Raw genomic sequence first — 21,351 nt, forward strand, 5'->3', positions numbered from 1 at the left:
AACTATTTGTAATAAATGTTATTGTAAATTGTATTGTTTTTGTATATTAAAACATATTTGTATTAAAAAGAAAACTGTTTGTATCAATCATGTTGACAAATATCATATATTGGAGGTATATATCGGCATATATTTAACTACTAAATTTAAATTATCATTTAGCTCGGTTTCAGACCATTCAAATTTGTAATATGTAACAATATATATAGGAAAATAATATATTTTATGTTCCTTTTAACACTGTTGATAATTTTTAATGCTCATACTTTATACTTAAAATTATTTATGGTTTCAGAAATCACATCCAGATGTATGCCATTTATAAGTCTGGTACTACATTATCACTATTTATTAAACTGAAAATTTCCCCTCTTTCTTTTCTAATGCGAAATTTTGGCGTCCGTGCTTTCTCTCCTTAGACTAACTTTGTCCGAATTTTATGAAGTCAATATATAATTTTAGCTTGAATTCGTCAAAGTTCATTTTATGTAGCGATGAAAGAAAGTAAATCAAAATAAAAGTTTTATTCTAAAGTTTGCGACATGATAATGAACTGAAAATAAATCCAAACGACAAATACAGTAGAATGTTGCGATAAATATATCCATAGACTGGGACAAAACTTGTAAATTTTCAGTTAAATTTAAGTTTCTTGGAAATAAATTAACCCACTCAAACAATTGATGTACCTTGGTTTCAGCATATTGCAAATTTCACAAAAATTAGTTTGATAACTTGAATCATAACAGTAAAAAATTAGAACCTTTAAACTTCTAGAGAATAAATCTGTCGAATTTAACCATAATTATGAAAAAAAATTTCAGAAAACCTTTTCTCACATTTACTATAAAAACTATTAACCGTACTTTGATGAGTTTCTTTATTTTGCTAAATCTAAAGTGTTTAAAAAGCTTGAGAAGGTAGTTTATATGGAATACAAAATGATATTACAAGATAAAGCATAACAGATGTTGGCTTAAAGCTTAAAATAAAGGTTTGAATTATAATATCTGAAGTATGAAGGTGTTTGGTGATTAAAATGTATTCTGTCTTTCCACCTTAGGTATCTATGCAGTGGCTAATATATGTCAAGTTATGGCAAAATTCTCATTCGTATACATATTTTGTTTAGTTCCTAAATTCTCTTGTTAGAATGCTGCCGACATGTAGGATATGTTAAAAATTTACTTTGAAATAGATGTAAAAATTTATGGTTGTCAAATTATTAAAGAAGCGTAAATAAAATCATAATTAGTTTTGAAATTACAATAAAACTTGAAACATATGTAAAACTTTAAGTATAATATCTAATTTATACATATATATATATATATATATATAAAGCTGCTTACCTTGCTAATGCGTTAGACGAAACCCGCTTGCTCGAACTAAAAATATACATATAAAAAAGTAATTCAAATTAAACAATTTATTAAGGATAAAATAAATAAATTACATTAAAAGATCAACAGAACACGCTAATATGCATAACGTATATGTAGGCAGACAGCATGATCTCACAACAATACTAATGCGTATAACGGCCTGGGATACCAAAGCACAATCAACTTCATGAACTGAAGTTGAAAACGAACAACAGTGCAGTCTGTGTACCATAGAAAGGTAATATCTTTCAACACTTAATACATAAACACTTGAAAGTAAGAATATGAACCTGAGCATCATCTATAAAACTATATTTATTTAAAACATGTGCGTACATACAAGTGCTTTATAAACGTGTCAATTAAGCGACTCATTATGATCTTCGAAGTACCTTAATATGGATTAATTTTCTAGTGTCGTTACATCCCTCCTTCTTGATATAGTTACAAATGCAGGTAAAATGTAACACGTGTGTACACGTAGAAAGATATTAAAAAGTAACCTTGTAAAAATCAAAAGAGCTATTATAACAAGACTGAGTCTGGGAAGAAGGCTACAAGCTTCATTAAAAGGTTAGATTGTATATTCATGTTCATTAAACACAGTTTACCTATGAATTTTGGGATAGTTCTAGAACTGTGATTAGTGATAGATGCATATATAAATAAATCGCATTGACTAGGTTTGTAAAATGCCTCAAAAATTTGATCGGTAGCCAAAAGGATAAGTAACCAGTTTATCCGAACTAAATATCCATACATAAAGATTATTAGACGACCAAAATACAAATTATTTTGAAGAGGAGGGTTTCAGTGTTCATAGGGAGACCTAAAACGTTAGCCAGTTTATACAAAAGAAGTGGCTGTTATCTGAAGAAATATCGATGCAGAGCTGTTGTTAAGAAGCGAAAGAACCAGACAGAGTATGATCGTCGAGAAAAAGTAAAGTTGTTGTTAAGAAGCGAAAGAACCAGACAGAGTATGATCGTCGAGAAAAAGTAAAGTTGTTGTTAAGAAGCGAAAGTAACCAGACAGAGTATGATCGTCGAGAAAAAGTAAAGTTGTTGTTAAGAAGCGAAAGAACCAGACAGAGTATGATCGTCGAGAAAAAGTAAAGTTGTTGTTAAGAAGCGAAAGAACCAGACAGAGTATGATCGTCGAGAAAAAGTAAAGTTTCATTACTAGAGTGATAATGTCACTACAACAGGAACTAACACAAGTTTGATATGAAAATATAAGTTCTTGTACTACTAGCCATGATGAAACTGCAATAGCGCAACGTTGGCTAAAATTTTATTATTATTATCTGGAGAATAAAAGTTGTTGGTTTTTTTTCTAACTTATTGCCTAAATGTCTAAATTCCTCCAATATGCACTAGAAATTCTGAAAACACGAGTCTGGGAGGATGACCCACTCTACATGCTTCAAACTTATACACATGTAACACGTGCATCATTAAGGTAATTCCTAATCCCTCTAAATTGGTGATAAACTTAATACTCCTGTTTTATTTTCTTTATAATTTGCTGATGGCACCCTTATGTCAAGAATACTTTTGTCCGTAGAAGAGGCTGTATGATAATATAAACCACAACACAGATTAATTATTAAAATATACTGTTATCTTCCAGGGGCATTTCTTGAACTAAACCAGAATACACTGTTCTCTTCTAGGAGCACGTCTTGAACTAGATCAGAATACACTGTTCTTTTCAAGGGGCACGTCTTGAACTAAACTAGTATACACTGTTCTCCTCCAGGGACACGTCTAGAACTAGACCAGAAAACACTTTTCTCTTCCAGGGATACATCTTAAACTAAATCAAAGTACACTGTTTACTTCCAGGGACATATCCTGAACTAGACCATAATACATTATTCTCTTCCAAGGACACATCTTGAATTAAACCAGTATACACAGCTCCACTCCAGGAGTAGGTCTTGAACTAAACCAGAATACCCTGTTCTCCTCCAGGGGCACATATTGATCGGTCAGAATACAATGTTCTCTTCCAGGGACACGTCTTGAACTAAACCAGTATACATTGTTATCTTCCAGGAGTACGTCTTGAACTAAACCAGGATTTAATTAAAATTTTCACAGCATATATGTCATACAATGATATTCGTGGGAAAAGAAACTATTTTACTCGTTGCTAGACGTCACAAGCAGTATTTGAGGATAAACTATTTTACTCGTTGCTAGACATCACAAGCAGTATTTGAGGATAAACTATTTTACTCGTTGCTGGACATCACAAGCAGTATTTGAGGATAAACTATTTTACTCGTTGCTAGACATCACAAGCAGTATTTGAGGATAAACTATTTTACTCGTTGCTAGATATCACAAGCGGGCATAAGAGGAGAACCTATTCAACTTTGCTAGACATCACAAGCAGTATTTGGGGAGAAACTATTACTAGATAAACATATAAGCTTTTTATGATATTACTAAATGGGAAAACAAACTTTGATCATAACACATCAAACTACACTCACTTTTCTTACTTTTTTGTTTTAGATATGCTGTAACCTACGAATGATTTGAGATTACACGTTACAATCAGTGTGCAAGAAAAAAAAATATATATATATACTGATAATAAATTAGTATTCCAAATATTTCACGTCTTTAGAAAAACACAGCATTCTAGAGCAGGTATTCATCAATTAACAAAACGATGTTGCAGTTCTTTTCAGAAAGTCGGATATCCAGTTGAAACTGTAGTCTAGCTTATCGATTGGATGATACAAAAACTGTTAGTCTTACATTTTATTCTCTCTGTACAACCATTAGTTAGAATTTCGCACAAATTTTGTTAAATCTATTTTATTTAAGTACAAATATGAGATAAAAAAAGAAAATATTTTGATAAAACAAGATGAAAAACTGACCAGTGATCTTTAATCTCTTCACTCCAAAGTCTTTTACTTCCTTTCCACATGGTCTTGAGAATATAATCTCTACGTAACTATGAGTGTTTCACAACGTAATATATATTAACAAGTAGAGGGCGCTTTAATAGGAGCTTTAATAAGTACGGAAGAAAAGAGGATTGTAGCAATACCACATACGTAAAATTATAAATAGATTTTCTTAACATTCTTAAACACAAAATTTGGTAAATATAACCATCTGATCAACTGAAATATAAATATTTTTAATCAGCCATTATAAGTATCTTGTTTTGCAACCACCAGATGGCAAAACGTCAATTTGTATAGCCTAGAAGAATCATATGATATGTATTATATTCATACATATTTTTCAACAAATAAAAAATATTAATATCTTGGACAGAATATAAAAATAAATGTTTTATTTTAAACAAAATTTTAGTGATAAGAAAATCACAAGCCAACTCGTTTATATGTGTAGTAAAAAAATCATATTTCGTCCATTTCGAAATTATATACGGATTTTGTTCAAGTGCATTATTGGAACTTTTTGAAAACACCATATGAATTTTGCGGATGTAATATATTCGTCCAAAAATTCATAAGCACTATTACTGCTTCTTACTGGTAATGTCTCCTTATTAATTTCATTGTTTTTTGTTGTTTTTTTGCGTTATTTATTTTTGAGATTTTAGGAGAGATAAAAAGTATTTTTTTTAAGTATGCCTATCAACTACACAACTAGAATATTGTATTTGATTTTTTAGATAGATGTACAGATAGATAGAAAGGTCTTTAGTTCATTATAAGATTATTTCATACACTTTGAATATTAATTACTGACTTATTTTGAATGGCTATGTTTAACATTATTATTAATGTTATGTATTTCATTGTTTCTGTTATTTTCATGACAACAATTAATAAGTTACTTTCATCAAGTAATATACTAATTTTCAAAACCAATCTTCCAGTTTTGCTGGAAAGACACTGCTTCACTTTTTATACATTCTTGTTTTTTGTTTTTTCTCGTGATAAAAATAAGCAGCACTGACTTTCAAAACTGTCCTTTTATGGCTTACCCTCAAAATGGCGACTTGCGCGGTTTAATTGGAATATAGAATATTTCAAGTGGACGGACCAGAAATTTCACGTTTGTGGGTATGCTTTTAATTGAACAGGAGAGGGGATAGAATGATTCTAAAATTGTAATAATGCGTAGGATTTTCATTGACGCAGTCAATCACCGAAACCACTCCTACAATTATTTGACTGTGTTTTGAAGGCAGCTACTACGAAAAAGCCAGATTGTGCTCCCCCAGAATAAAACAAGCACAAAAACTGTAGTGCGCGACTCCCCCCCCCCCCCCAAAAAAAAAGAAGAAGAATTAAAGAGACTTCAAGAAAAAAAGCCCAATTTCGCTTATTATAAGTGGACTTGACAACACTGCTATTAATGTACTCATGATCATAACTTAGAGTGCTAAGAAGCCGAAACTTACAACTGGTACAAAAATTAACCATCGTTCATCACCTAATGAAAAATATAAATTATAATGAAATGATTTATTTCTTTTGTGACTGTTCTAATGACAAAAAAATGCTGTGTTTATTAGTTATTAATCTCAAAAGAATAAGATCACTTCTGTAGCTAATGTAATTGCATCTCTTACATAACCTAAATCTAAGTGCAAAAGTTGATACAGATCCGCAGAATGCCAACTAGATAGCCTTTCATGCGCTTATAAAAACAAGCGTTAGTCATGTACTTTGCAAGTTGTGCAAGGTACTAACTGTTTACAACTGTGCCAGCGACATCTAAATTTTATACCAGTAATCTTCCTGTGACGGCGCAGACTAAATGAGTAAATACATGCACTTGCATTATAGCATTCTACAAGTTTTACAACTTTCGTGGCTGTTAGTGACATTAATACTCCTCTTTCAAAGTTATATTTCTTCAAAATTATTTTGAAATCTTTATAATGCTAGACTTACAAATTCACTTTATTTGATTGTTGTCATCATTCATTCCACACTTTTGAATACTTTGTCATATAATATTCAATGTAAAATATTAAACCTTGATTTAATAACACCGTTTTATCTGTCCACTGCTTGTTAATTCTTGTATTTTCAAGTAGCAACTTATGTATACGTACCGAATGTCAAAAACTACTTAAGGGTCTACACAGTTACTCAAAAATAAATGAAAGTTCCCAACTGCTTTGAATTTTAATTTTTTAGATAAATATTGGGTACCTTCTAAATGTTAAAAATTCATAAACCTAGTTTTGATGAAAATAGAAATGAATTATTCTAGTAAGCTTCCAAAGTTGTCTTGTAAGTTGTAAACCTAATCTCTCCTTACAATAAATGTTCCAAATATATGTTCCAAATCTTGTATAAAATTTAATATTCTTGTTGTTCAAGTTTGTTAGTCCTTCAGTTAATAACCTATTATTTTAATCTTTAACGCTGATAATATTAACTACCTTACAGAAACAATCTATTCTTCTGGGAACAATAAGAAAAACAGAATGGGACAGCTTGATATTTCGAAATAATTAGGCCATACACTTATTATTCTTTTATCTGTAACCAAATATAACGTCACTGGAACCTGTTGTGTGATTTCAAGTATTTCAGGTCTAATCTTTATCATATGATTATTTCAGCTTAAAATTTAGGTTTCGTATAGATATTACTAATCTTGTTTACATTTCTAAATAACAGATTTATTGATTCGACCACAAATGGGGCAAAAGTTTCTATAACTTCTAATATAGTTCTTTTGGGCTAAAACAAGACAAACAGCTACCTTGAATGTGTATTTTTCCCCGAGGGAAAAACGTCAATATATTTAGAACAATTTCTGATTTTCCTTGAAAGATAGATTTGAAGAGATGAGTAATGTGTTTTCTTTTCTTTTCAATTTGTACATGAAAACAATGTTGGGACTTCACTCTTCCACCCTGATTCCAGAAACAGAGTGGATGGTTTGAAAGAACACCGAAGCTTTTATCTTTAGAACAAGAATGCGATGAATCATTGCAAAAACAATTAAAACTCCACACAAAAAGTATAGGAAACGTAGAAATGACTAGCATGCGTGATTATTGTTGAAAAAAAATTGTTAATAAAAAGACAAATTGTAAATTTCAAAACAATAACAGTTCGGTACAGTGACCCTGTGCATACTCGCTAATAGAAATAAACATAGTTTATATCAAGAAAATAAGTTATAAAATTGATACAACCAATACAACGCATATGTTTACTTAGCTCTAGATAAAACGTCCAAGAATTAGCAGTTTCGTTTTGCGCATTTGAGGCGCATAGTCCACCTACAGGAACTAACACCATAAAATAATACACGTGTTCTTCTACCAAAACACTGCAACCATATACATTTTAAATCTAACAAAATACAAAATGCGAAACAATACATATCAATTTCAACCCTTTATGTAGCATTGCAAATCATAGAGTGTATTGTATGTTTGTGTAACACAAACTCGTGAGATAAAGTTTATCAATTCTACACGAGCCAATAAGGCAGCCAAACTCTTCTTGTATGTACATTAATTTAGCTTATGAACCGAAATTTATACCATACCAATAAGATCACTGTTACTCTGGATATCGGGAAGAATTGCGTAAACATGATTATAATCATGTAGGACATTCAGGAAAGTGCAGCAAAATGAAACCTTACCCGACAAAAACAATCTGATTATAATTAATACACACCCAGATGCTCTGCGTAAACTGGTACGAAGCCACGTGCTCCGCTGCTGAAAACCAGAATTAGGAGATGGTTGTATCCTTCCGCTGCCAATACTACCCGAACTACTACTACGGAAACTGTCTGAACTAGAAGATGTAACATTGTTAATTACATATTCATGTATAAAATGTTTTGAAATCAATAGCATTTTATGCTCTAACTAAAGCATCAGATTTATAGACCTATATCAAATTAATTAAAACGGCCTCTAGTCTTAGTTTAACAAACAAAAAAACACAAATAGGCTCAAAGTCTTTTTTTTATTATTCAACATCGTCAGAAGCAACTTTCCAGCACTGGAGAGTACAAAAATGAAAGCGTTCTATCTTTTACGAAGATATGGAAAGGAATAAAAAAAAAGGGCAAAAACCTACAAACAATATTATATTTATGTGACTAATAATAATAATAATCCTCTTACCTTAGAGAATTAACATAATGGATATTGTATATTATATGTTTATTCCATAGTTCTGGTTGTTTTTCACAGTTTAAAATAAGAATTGTTTAGAGTATAATTTTCAATAACTTTTGATTAAATCAAGTTACCTCCATAGCCCAGAAGTTTAAAAAACATAATGTAGCTAATTTTACATAAAGAGCAAATAAGAAGTATGTAATGCCATAAAACAATTCACAAGAAAACAAACGCTTATGATGCATTGATTCGTCAGTTAGGTACCGTCACTATTATCGGTATTTTCAGTCGTAATTCAAGTAATATATCAAAAACACTTAGTTGTCTTAAACCACGTACTAAGATAACAATACAAATCAATCTTCATAACTCTCAAACAATAAATAAATAGAATTAATTAAACCAACCTGTAGATGTAGGGAAAGGCAGGATAAGACGACCATTTTAACTTTGAATGTGATTTTCAACAATTGAGATCATAAAAGGCAAAAGGCTTTAAAATGAATCCTTTTTAATTATAAATGTCGTCTAGTTAAAACAAAGATTGGACACAGATTTGTTTCATATATTGAAAGAAATGAACTTATTGCTGTTGGGGACCGTTTTATTAATAAGGTTCGATAAAACGGCCCCTCAGGAATTGGCAAAATGGTCTCCATCTAACTCATGACAGCTGCAAATTAATATGAATGCTGCATTTAGTAAAAACACTTAAACAGCTTAAATCATAATTTAGGTGCTCTCGGCAAAGTTCAAGAAGACTTTGTGCATTTCCGTCATAGGCCTATGCCACTATGTACATCATTGATGGGAGGTAAGAAAGCCCTGTGAGGGGGGGGGGACGTCTTACCCTAAAGCTTAGGGCAGGCATGTTCAACGTCAGTGGCGGTTATAGAAACGAGGATAAAAAAAGACAATGGGAAAAAATCAATCGGGGAAAAAGGCAAAGAAAATTACACAAACAGGTAAAAAAAAGCAAATATATATACATATATAGATGTACAAAGCAAACACATTAAAAGGAAGAATAAACAGAATAGTAAGGTTTAATAGCAAGTATTGAACAACAATGAGAACCCTATAAGGGGAAGCCTATAATGGAAGGCCATTGATTAAAAAACTGTATTAATAACAGTTTAATTATTAACTCAGTTGGTTTACATGGTTTCAATAATTGGCTTTGGTTTGGCTTAGTTGTTATTAATTTCTAAAATATCTTTTTTTACTTGTTACCTGTTTGTGTAATTTTCTTTGTCTTTTTTTTCGATTGACTTTTTTTCCATTGTATTTATTACCTATATTCGTGCAAGCCGACGAAGAGTTAAATATAATTATATAAATATAGTTAAAATATAATTACATCCGGCCCACGAGCTCCCCACGAACTCTTTTTTTCTTCTTCTGTCATCAGTCAAGAAAAAAATTAAAATTACCTACAAAAAACAGACAATGTCCCATAACTATAATTATATGTCTGGCTTTCTAACTATGCGACAATAGCCTTTACAGATTCATCCAAACTTTTTGATATCTTTTCCGTGGAAACAAAGCTTGTACTAAAAGAGAAATTGACAGTTCTCTGTACAGGAAACAACGTAATATGATACTTCATTTGATAGATGAAAATCTTGGCTCTTTATTGGTTATAAATAATATGGTATTAAACGTAGAAGAGAACTATCAACAAATCATGAAAGAGACGATGTGACAGGTGGATGTAGCAAGAGGGGTCTGATTTTCTATTTCACGGCTCTGTAACCAAACAAGATTGAAGGCCGGGAAAGTTATGCTTTATTTGAACGATGACGATATTATAGTGAGTAATTTACGTTAAATTTCGTACTTATTGGATGGGTGGTGAATATATTAGAGATGAGAGCATACCTAGAGAAAAAAATGTCACATTTCTCACACTAGGGGAAATTTAGGATTTTTTTAAATATTGCGTTTTACATTTAAGAACTTAAACTTATTTTATGTTAAAACATGGATTATTAGCTAAGAATTGCTGCTATACTAATTGGTATAATATAAACAAAAAGTAGTTTAATTAAATTTTGAATGTAGCTCACTACGGTAAATTTTTAAAACATTTCATTTTTCATAACTTTTATTATTTGAATAATACACTCGTTCACTGTATATTCTACTCTATTTGTACCCTTTTTATGGTGATAACAAGAAATTTTGCTTAGGAAATTGCAGTCTTTTTAAATTTTACTTTTGCTTCATACGGTGTGGCCCGCATGGATATATAAAATTGTTCTCCGGCTTGCGTCAAGAAGGAACTTTCACATGCTTGCCCTAATCAATTGCACGTTATACAAAATCAGTGAACTTGAGATGTGTTTCTTTTATAGCAGAATCGGTTGTCTATAATTCATCATTGTTTGATATCAACTACGTGAAATTCTCTGTGCTATCTACTTTTTAACCATGAAAAATTCAATAAGCTCAACTTACATCAAACTTGTTTAAAAGACAAAAACTTACAATTACGCTTTGATCATTCACATTCGCGTCCGTCACCAGTATGCACGAGCCATGAGGTCACGTGAACAATTGTTACAAATCATCCACTCAAGGTGGCAGTACGTCATGACTGCTTACAAAACACAAATTGTTTGCTTTATGTCCCATTATTGATCCCATATCACTACCTTACATAATTAAACTAATGCACATATCTACAAATCTAAATGGACGTGCTTTATGGCGTTGGTGTCAGTATTATGATTTATCATGCAGTCAATATTTTTGTTATTTCTGGTAAGAACATGAGAAAAAAATTATTATTAAAAAAGTTGGGTTGTGCAACTGTAGAGCTATAAGTAGGCTTTTCTTGTATCTCTCTCCATTTTTCGTCTCTAGCTTTCTAATGCTTACCTAAGATATTGTTTTGGATCCTGCCCTAAATTCAGGTGATTCCCCGGGTCGTTCACGTGACCATCAAGGTCATCAGCTTCTCCGTAGCACTCGTACTTCTCTTCCCCGTCACTGAAGCTGTAATTTATCAAAACATTGTGAAATTATCATCCAAATCTGAATGTAGCTTTCTTCCTGTTGTTTAATTACAGTTTAGGATTTGCGTCTTTGTTTTTAGTTATTTCAGAAAACTTTACGTGACAGAAAAGAATAGAAAAAAATGAGGAAATTAGAGTTTCATTATACGTTTTCATAGCTTATTTGAAATTCTGACTCTGCCTTTGAAATTTTGTTATAATGATTCTCATGTTACATCCTACAGTATGCAAGAGATAAACATCGGAATATGTAGATGTATAATTAACAAAAGCAGGCAAAAAATATATTTACGCATTATGTAATGTTATTCACTCGTAAGCACAATCGTCAATCAGAAACACAGAATGTACTACGCTCGTAACAAAACGACGAAATACTTTAATAATTGAGAAATAGAGACTTAAGTTGCTGGAACATCTCAAACCTTTATCCTTCGCTCGGTGTCTATTAAAAATCATCTCATATCTTATGGTGTTTGAATACGTTATATCCACGTAAAAACGTTACAGTATAGATCTTCATTATAGCAGTTCACTGAGTAAACCTTAAGCTATACACCAAATTTATTTCCAAATCAATCAAGTAGTTTTGAGAAAACAAGTTCGTCACAACCACCTAGCGTACGTTAAACATCAAAAGCATTTTGTACGATCTGCATAAATAATTCAACCAAAGTAGAAGCGTTGACACGAAATTACTCAAGTTCATTATTAATATCTCAAAACACTGTCCATAGCAATCACACACAGCTAAAAAAAAAAAAAAAGAGTGAAACGAAATTTCAAACGTAACTTCTCAGTACAAAAAATGACGATATAAGATCTCACCTCCGTGTTCTATTAGAGAAAGGAGAACCAACATTAGTCCCAGAAGATCTCGCTAGAGCGCTATCGTTGGAGCCTTCCAGTGTATTGCAGTCCTGTGTCAAAGTTAACACATCTTTGGACATGACACTATCATCACTGCAAAGTATAGCAGGTGGAGATCGGTTATCCTGTGAAGTATGGGAATATTTCTTATTATTTAAAGCTCTAGTTACTGTACATTCACAAACATACAGTTAGATACACTGAGGTAAGATTTGTGTGTAAATATCAACAATGATGTCTACATCAAAACATTTAGATATTCTACTTGCCTAACAAATTCCGGACTAAAGAGAGGGAATCTTGCCAAGTAAGAACGCCTCTAATAGTATCCCTCTAAGTTCTTACAGCTACGTTACGCAAGAAGCGTAGTGGCAAACTATAGGAGGTAATATGCTGAATGCTGACTGTTTATTTGTAAATATGTTTTCCATTTTGGCCTTGAAATTATCAAAGCCGAACAGACACACTGTTACAAAAACTTACACAATGATTCTACGCGATAAATTACATATGTTCATAAATAAAAATCACAGGTCAAGATACTAATTGATAAGTGATTCACTAACTTGATTTTTGTGAATCACAGGAACAGCTGTGATTTTCACAGGTACAACTGTGGTGACAAACAGGTAAGGTACAAGACCATAATTACGAGAGGTTCAAAACGAAATGTGACGCAGTAGAATAAATAAAACTCGAACAGCAAAAAATGCGAGACAGACACCAGTGAAACACAAAGAAATAAATTATTAATTTGTACACAGTGTTTTGTACTTATATTCACATTGATATATATTTCTGAACTGGCCAGTTTTCAATTGCCCACCCTTACTAGTGGAGCAGAAGAGAGAAAAGCTTCATTACAGGACGAAGAGAGGAAGGGTTGTGTTATTACCGCATATTTTGTTAAATCAGTCTTTTTGCTGTTCCCACAATCCTCGGTTACCTACATCAGAAGTCATCATCATATAAGACTTTAAGGAAGATCAATTCCCTGTTTACACCAGCCTGTACACACCTGTCCCTTGCCTCTCCATTAGGAGACGACCCTCATACCAATGGAGGAAGACAAGAAACAAGCCTGAACAGGCAAGCATAAGCCCTCTGGAACGGTCAATGTAGTGCAAGGTTATGATTAGAAGTAATGCTGACTACATTCTGTTTAGAAAGACACTAACTAAATAAAGGAGTACCTGCATGCAAATTTGAAATATATATATACTTAATTAAATATATATTATTATTCTAGTTATGTCAAGGTAAAATACGGACAGTTCTAAACTGCCACACACCTAACAATCTAAACTAAGCATGCAAAAAGTCTGAATAGTATATCTTTCTAGTTTTTCTGCTATAAGAACCACAAGCTGTTTTTCTGTTCAGCTAAGTTTCCTCTCTAAATCTAGAAAGCTGTCAAAATCCCTCCATTTACAGTACACCAGTTAAATTAATTTCTTATGTTACCTAGTCATTTATCTTCACTTGTTTTGTTGAAAATAAGACTTAAACAGGCTCTTAATATATATATATATAATTTTGCAGTCAACCAGTACAACTCTCCTTAACTAATGTAAATCAATATGAAAGAACGTCATTCAGTAGGCTTATTTACAGAACACGGAGAAGTAATAACATAACTTATATGCTATACAGAAAATTAAGTATGTTATATTAAACTAATTTGAATATGAAAAGTCACTTGACAACCACAGCCGATATAAAGTGGCGGCGGAAAGTAATGTATCTGAACTACATTTTAACATTATTTAATGTTTCATAGGTATCATGATACCACCGAAAACTGATCGATTTTGGGAAGGGTAAGAAACACCCCTTTCCGACGCAAAATATCATATACTTATATAATAAAATTTATTCAAATCGGGGATTTAGAATTTAGAAATTTCAATGGAAAACAAAGGATTATGGATCAACCTGGGGCACCAAGACTATCCAGAAAAAGAGCTCCAACAAGCGTAACCAGCCATGGTAAGCAAAATGCGGCGTCTTGTAATTGAGGATCCACAAAGAGCAGTGGTAAAAGCTGTCAACGTCTCCCAGGCAACAGTAATCAAAATAAGCAAGACGAGCTCCGCCAGGAAAAAACGACACAAGTCACGTGTACATAAGCTACTTCCATAACATATCCGTTTAATATGTCACGTCTCTCAAACAGCTAGAGAATGAAACGTGTATTCATGCTATTTCAAACAAAGACATACTGGTCAAGCCGCCGGACGCAACACATATGTATTTCTGGGCACTGGGAAACAGTTGTCCTCTAACATTAGATGCAAAGTGGAAAGCATCAGAAATGAATGGTGTGCTTCGGACATGACTTCATAGATGATGCCTTTGAAATGAGAATAAGCTGCAGGATTATTGTCAAGTTGCTTGATCGGACGTGGCAACATGAACTATAAGAAGGTTAGGCTCCAAAACTATTATAATATAATGTAATGAATCTCTCTAGGCATGTTTTGTAACCGTTTCCCATACAAATGATTGTATATACTTTTATATTGTTGATCATGTGCAAGTGTCTCTTTATTAATTTTTATTATCATATCAATTGTTTTCTATCGAAATGTAAGTAGAATCCTTGAAGCGGCTCGAACTGGAGAGGAAATCTGCAATATCAGTGTAGGTTTTGCCTCATTACCTGTCCTCTATCGAAATGTAAGTAGAATCCTTGAAGCGGCTCGACTGGAGAGGAAATCTGCAATATCAGTGTAGATTTTGCCTCATTACCTGTCCCAGTTATGCAACAGTCCTTTAAAAAAAAAGCCACGCGGAAGATATGTAAACCTCACTGCCGGTTTGATTATATTTCATAGGATATTTCAATAGGCAGTGACTTCTTATTTAGTACACTTTCCTAAAGGTCATATTATATGAACCAAATGACAAATATATCAACACTTACTCACCATTCACTGACATCCTAATTTCATTTACATTTATTTTCTAAATCAACTTAACACATTTTACACAACAAGGTTCAAAACTTAAAAGACCAACTGACTATCAGTACAGTTCTAAAATACCACATGAAAAGGCTTTTTTTCAATAATACAAAAAAGGAATTAGTAATATTTCTCAGTTATTTTAATGTACATAAATCATATCCGTATTGTTTGTTTTAGAAAAAAGCCACATTGGACTATCTACTGTGTCCGCCGCAAAGCGTTGTAAGTCCTTAAATCCGTACTATAAAACTAATGCTGGAAATGTTTAATCGACTGTTTGCTACATGTAGTTTGAACAGACAGGGCATTTAATAAAATATATTAACGTGAATGTCTTAAAACAGCTTTTACAGTATTTTTCACCTCTATCTATCTTTCTGTATCGACCCTGAGTAATTTTATTTGTAAAATGTAATGTAATCTTACACTTTTTTTTCTTACTTTACAAACTAGAAATTAATTATAAGGTATATTTCACTATAACTTGGCTTTCTTATAAAGTGGCCAATAGTTATGTAGGGGGGAAATTCCCATTTCAAATAAGTTCTGTCTTACATTTCATACGTTTTTTGACAAAACAAATTGGGAAGAAAATGTAACTAAAACATTTTGTTATATATATATTATATATATAGAGTTGCATTTATTTAATTATATAGAAATTAATCACTTGCAAGGCTGTTAGAAATTTGCTGAAGAACTAAATCAAGAACTAAGCCACAAAGAAAAAGAAAAAAATTACACACCGTACCTGCATTATGACCTCCATACTTTTAGAGATAAGCTGCTTAAGATTTCAGCTTTAGAAAATGTGAATTCTGACCGAAATATGCAACAAGGTGAAACTGTTGGCCGACAAATAATTAAAACAGCCACGATTCTTTACACTGGAAAAACCGGTTCAATGTTCAAAACATCTTCTTATGATAACGAGGTTCGAGCTGTATAACAGTGATTGCATTAAGCATTACGAACTGCTACTTCACTAACACGTTGCACGAATGTGGCTTGTAAACGTGCAAAAGCACAAGGAAACCGCACACCAGGAAGGTCGAAGTTCCAGGTAGTAAAGTGTATGTTGTTGAAATTCCACAAATGAAAGAACAGGTACATTCTGCATCCTGGGACAGCACAATAACACGTATAGTTTGTTTCATGATACTATAGTTTCTTCAGAAACGTCAAACACAGTTTCATCCTTTATGAAAGTCATCTGTTTATGCTAAGTTAAGATGGCTATTCATTTCTGCTTAAAGTAATGTTGCATTAATCAAAATATGTTAGCCATTGCTGTAAAGCACAGTTCTCCTTTCTCCTTCTCAAATACTTTGTTACATCACAGAGTGAACCTACGTCATCAGATCGAAAACCATACACAATGTCAAAGTGAGGGAGCAGTGTAAGGTCCTGGGACGACCTGACTTTTCTAACAAAGTTGGGTACGTGTATTCTATTTTGTTAAATAAAACTTTGTTTATAACTTATAAACTAAATACACCAAACCAAATACCTCATTACAACAGAAGTTTACAAAAGGGACTGATTTTATAATTGTCTTCAGCTAACGTAAATCAGCCCAAGACAAAATAAAACTTACGATATTTTTTATTAGCAAACAACCCTTTTAAACTTTTACGACATTAAAATCTCATTTTAGCCCTAATAACTAAACCTAAATAAAGGTTATTACGTCATCTAGTCATATGTGTAGAAAAATCAGTACTGTTATCAACAAATAATAACTTTACCAAAATGCAGAACTGTTAAGTATCACATGATAAAGAGACCCCGCTATCAGTGACATTAATTTTCTACTTTTATCCTGAAAAACATTTTCAACTTACTTTCTGTACAACGAGAATCGTATTTGCGAAAGAAATATTCCTGCGATGCAGTACCTACAAATGCTATCTAAAAGACTAGATCTGAAAGGAGATTTTGTATTATACGATACTGTGATAAAATTCATTTATTTATTATCTACTGATATTTGTCTTCTTTTTTCTTAATGATACAGCTGTAAACTACCACGGCCTATTTATCCCTGGATCTGCGTGTTTATCAGTTCATTAAAAATGAATTTAGCAAATTTGTTTTATTTTTATTTGTATTATGCCAGTGGGTTTCCATATTAGGCTTAACTGTAATCTGGATTATCGAATTACTTAAAATTTACACAACTTCTAAAGCTGTTTTTACGTGTCCTTCAATGAAATAAAGTCAGCTATAGAAATCGCATCTAATTACATACACAACGGAAATGCAATTCCACAAGTTAACATATCATATAAGTGTAGATAGCTGTCAATAAAAGAAAATACTTTTCTACACAAAAAAATGTTGTGAAGTTGTTATATTTGTTGTTGAATTTTCAGTCAGCATAAGTTCACGGACCCATGAAATTTTGTCTTATTGGCGGGCTATATATGAACGTAAGTTTTGTAAGTATTAGAGAACTTAAATATAATAACGTGTTTAGCCAGCCGTTCATCTATCGACTTGTTTAATAGTTGCTTCTGAAGCATATGTATAATGACTGTTAGTGTTTTCCAAGAGAACAAATTTCAGATTTTTCACAGAAAGATACACAGGGCTATCCGTGCATAGCCGTCCCTAACTTTGACCTAGAAGCAAGACAGTTAGTCAATGGTACTGTCATTCATTACACGTTGGTAATGTTTATTTATCATTTGCAGACGGTGTAATCGTGCTTACCAATTGTTGAAGCAAAAAATGAACGAGTTGTCATCTTGAAGCGTAACCATAGCAACACTATCGTGTTAGAAATAAAAGTGAACCCAGTGTGTCTACAAGTTACGAACTTGTGAATGATTGACGATTCAAAACTGGTTGTATTCTATGCACGATGTTTTGTTTTTACTTACAGTGTGTTTCAGTTTATTTTGTGGTGTGTATTACAAGTTGAGACATATGTCACCGCTGAGTGCCATTACTTTTCGAACACGCGCACGATCCTAGTTATGAAGCGAAGTATAATAGCATAGGTAATACACACATTCAAATGTATCTTATATTATTAAAATCTAAGGCCATTTCATAGCTTTATACACATTATTTTTTCAAGCGTAGCCTAATCTTTAAATACGCACTTGTTATGCACTTTGTCAAAATAACTGTATAATATTCATATACAATATGTTCTCTCATAAAATTAAATGTTTAATTTTTAGAACATAGATATGCCAACAACATTCCGCAGAGCCTGATTTTTGTTTTTAAATAAGAGCATTACTGTTTCATTTAAAATATTTTCCCTAGGCTAAAAAAAAAACAATGCAAACACACAAGCGTTATATTTTGTAGAAGGGATTTCATTTCTTTAAGTCGCACGCTCAATCCTTTATTGGCCACACCTTTGTTTCACACCTAAGATGTTTTTGATTATATTGTCATTTAATTCGACTGTAGTGTCCACACGTCTTAACGCTAACTCAAATATTGTCATTTAACATAACTTTCCAACTTGTGCTGATAGAAAACAATGTGTGCATGAAATTAAATTAGTTGTACAACCCTTCTACAAAATTCGTTGCTTTTCTGTTATTTGTTTTTCAATTAATTGATTTGTACAACCCTTCTACAAAGCCTAATGCTTTTGTGTTATTTGTTTTTCAATTAATTGACTTATATAAACAAAATTGGCTGCCAAACTGGTAGTTGCACTTATAGCATTTATAAGAATTTTACAGCAAATATTCATTTATTAGTTAGCTAGGCTGCGTATTTTGTTTTACCCACCATCATTTCCCAAGTTTGGCAGCCAAATTTGATTTCATTCCTTTAAATCGCACGCTCAATAATTTCTTGGCTGCACCTTTTTTTCACACCTAAGGTGTTTTTGATTAGACATCATGACTTTTTATCAATACTCACCAAAAAATCACAGCAAGTAAGAAAGTGACACTCGTTATTAACCAACATTAGCTTTAGGATCGCAACCCTATTATTCGTAAAAGACCTATACTTTACAGAACCAACCAGATTCTTTAAAATATATGGTGGTAGTTTTTCCTCTCTAAAACAGTGTTAATAACTTCCTTTACACGCCATGGAATAACTTCCTAACGCCATGGAAACTAGATTATCAGTTTCTTATCATCACCCGCATGCACTCAGTGCAGTTGTATGAAGCATCACTTTTTACGCTAATTACATAAGCAAATATCACGTGACGCTAAACATTCTTTACTTAGGAGAATTTCATAAACTTTAGCAAATTTGTGCTTAAAAGTTAGCAATGAATAATAACCGTCCACCCATACGATTCGTTTGAAAATTGAGCTAAAAACTGATAATCAAGTTTGTTTGGCCTAACCAATACATATTTATCTGCACGTGCTTTCACCCTATAGTTTTGCTGCTCTAAATTAGCCATCTTTAATTCGAATGACAAAAAAACTAAAAACGCTCTACCTTTACTCTTAGATGAAGATGTAGTAAAAATGTTAGACTAACAGCTCACGTGACTTTTTGCGTAGGCGTGCGCACAAATTTGGTCAAAATTGAGCGGTTTTTTGTTGAATAACTTTGCACATATGGATTATACTTAGACCAAATTTGACAACTAATTGTAGATTGTAAATATCTATCAGTGTAATCAATTTAAAAAGAAAATCCATGAAAGTTATATATGTATTTCTATCAAATAAAATTTGAAAAAAGGAAACAAATCAAAATTGGAGATTTCATATCTCTTGTATTTCTTAATGGATTACCATGAAATTTGGTACGTGAAGTAAGGATCCAGTATAGTACATCCATTGAAATTATGTTGCCACAGTCCGAGCTACAGAACGTGGAAATTTGCTAAACTATCACTCCTGTTAATAACACACAGTGTGTCCTGCAGGTTATTTTAGCTGCACGATACACAACCGTGTGTCTTGATACTTGAATCAGTCTTAAGAACTGTGGACACTACAATCTAGTTAAATGACAATAACTAACTAATTTTAAGTTATACGGACGCCACAATGTAGCTAAATGATATAACATTTTACTCACCCTTATGGATCGTGGACACTGCAGATTTAGTCGATCACGTTTTGATGGAAAACGTATTTTGTCACCTGTAATATAAATCAAGATATCACTCTTTTTATGATAAACAGTTGTTGAAAAGCAAATCCATTAGATTCGGCTGATATATATTTATTTGAGGTGTAATCACATTATCATGTGTAAAAACACCATATCAGATAGAGCAGCAACTCCTCAAGACCACAGACAATACAGTCGAGGTCACACTTCTCCTCTGAAGTCTATTGTATCGCTTCATTTCCCGTAGTGCACGTGAACCAGGATAGACGTCACACGAAGGCCAAGCGTGTATAGTTCGAAACACCACGCGAAGCCATAAGAAGTTTGACCAGACCTTACGGACAAGGAAACGACTGCTATTAGAAATGCACCTATAGTTTTCTGCTCTGTTAGTTATGTCCGACTTTATGAGAGGATCAACCAACATAGTGGTTTCCCACTTCCTGAGACTAAGAGTGTGTATCAAGTTTTACAAAATCATGACATGTAAAAAAAGCCGACCGAAATTGGAATGTTCTATAAGAAACGTTCCAAAATATGCCATCTAACGACTACAACTATTTAAACGTACAAAATATATAAACATACGTGCTTATATAGATATATATATTTCCTTTGTGCGTGTGCAACGACCTGAAGTTAGTCGATTAAATTACACTTTCAGCATGAGTGAGGCCAGCTAGGTGTAAAAACACAACACTAATTTTCATAACGGTCTACTAAACACTTCCGACGTTACTGTTCTTTGTCATAGGAAAACCGGCAGGAGATCCGGAAACCGACAATGTGAGTATAGAAAAAGCCAGAAAGAAGGAATATGAAGTTACAGTTTACATAACAATGGAAAAGGGGCGAGAGATGATATGAAAGAAAGATAATTTAATCAAGGACAGAGAGAAAATATGTAGAAATCTAGATTTACAAAAGGGATGA

The 21,351-nt window shown here is 32.6% G+C and overlaps 1 protein-coding gene across 5 annotated transcripts in view; it reads right to left on the reverse strand.

Annotated features, from left to right (window-relative positions):
* Positions 1-21,351, reverse strand: part of LOC106461768 (rab11 family-interacting protein 4A-like) — a 45,943-nt gene that overhangs the window by 17,427 nt on the left and 7,165 nt on the right. For 4 of the 5 annotated variants that reach the window (XM_022388808.1, XM_022388809.1, XM_022388806.1 and 1 more), the window contains exons 2-6: positions 20,383-20,447; positions 12,347-12,513; positions 11,382-11,498; positions 8,041-8,163; positions 1,353-1,388 (exon numbers count right to left, since the gene is read on the reverse strand). In XM_022388808.1, coding sequence (XP_022244516.1) covers positions 1,353-1,388; positions 8,041-8,163; positions 11,382-11,498; positions 12,347-12,513; positions 20,383-20,447 — 508 coding nt within the window. Of the gene's footprint in view, positions 1-1,352; positions 1,389-8,040; positions 8,164-11,381; positions 11,499-12,346; positions 12,514-16,108; positions 16,481-20,382; positions 20,448-21,351 lie in introns of those variants that run through there. The other variant, XM_013921621.2, reaches the window with a different exon arrangement.

Source organism: Limulus polyphemus, unplaced genomic scaffold (assembly GCF_000517525.1).
Source record: "Limulus polyphemus unplaced genomic scaffold, Limulus_polyphemus-2.1.2 Scaffold1027, whole genome shotgun sequence".
NCBI lineage: Eukaryota > Metazoa > Arthropoda > Merostomata > Xiphosura > Limulidae > Limulus > Limulus polyphemus.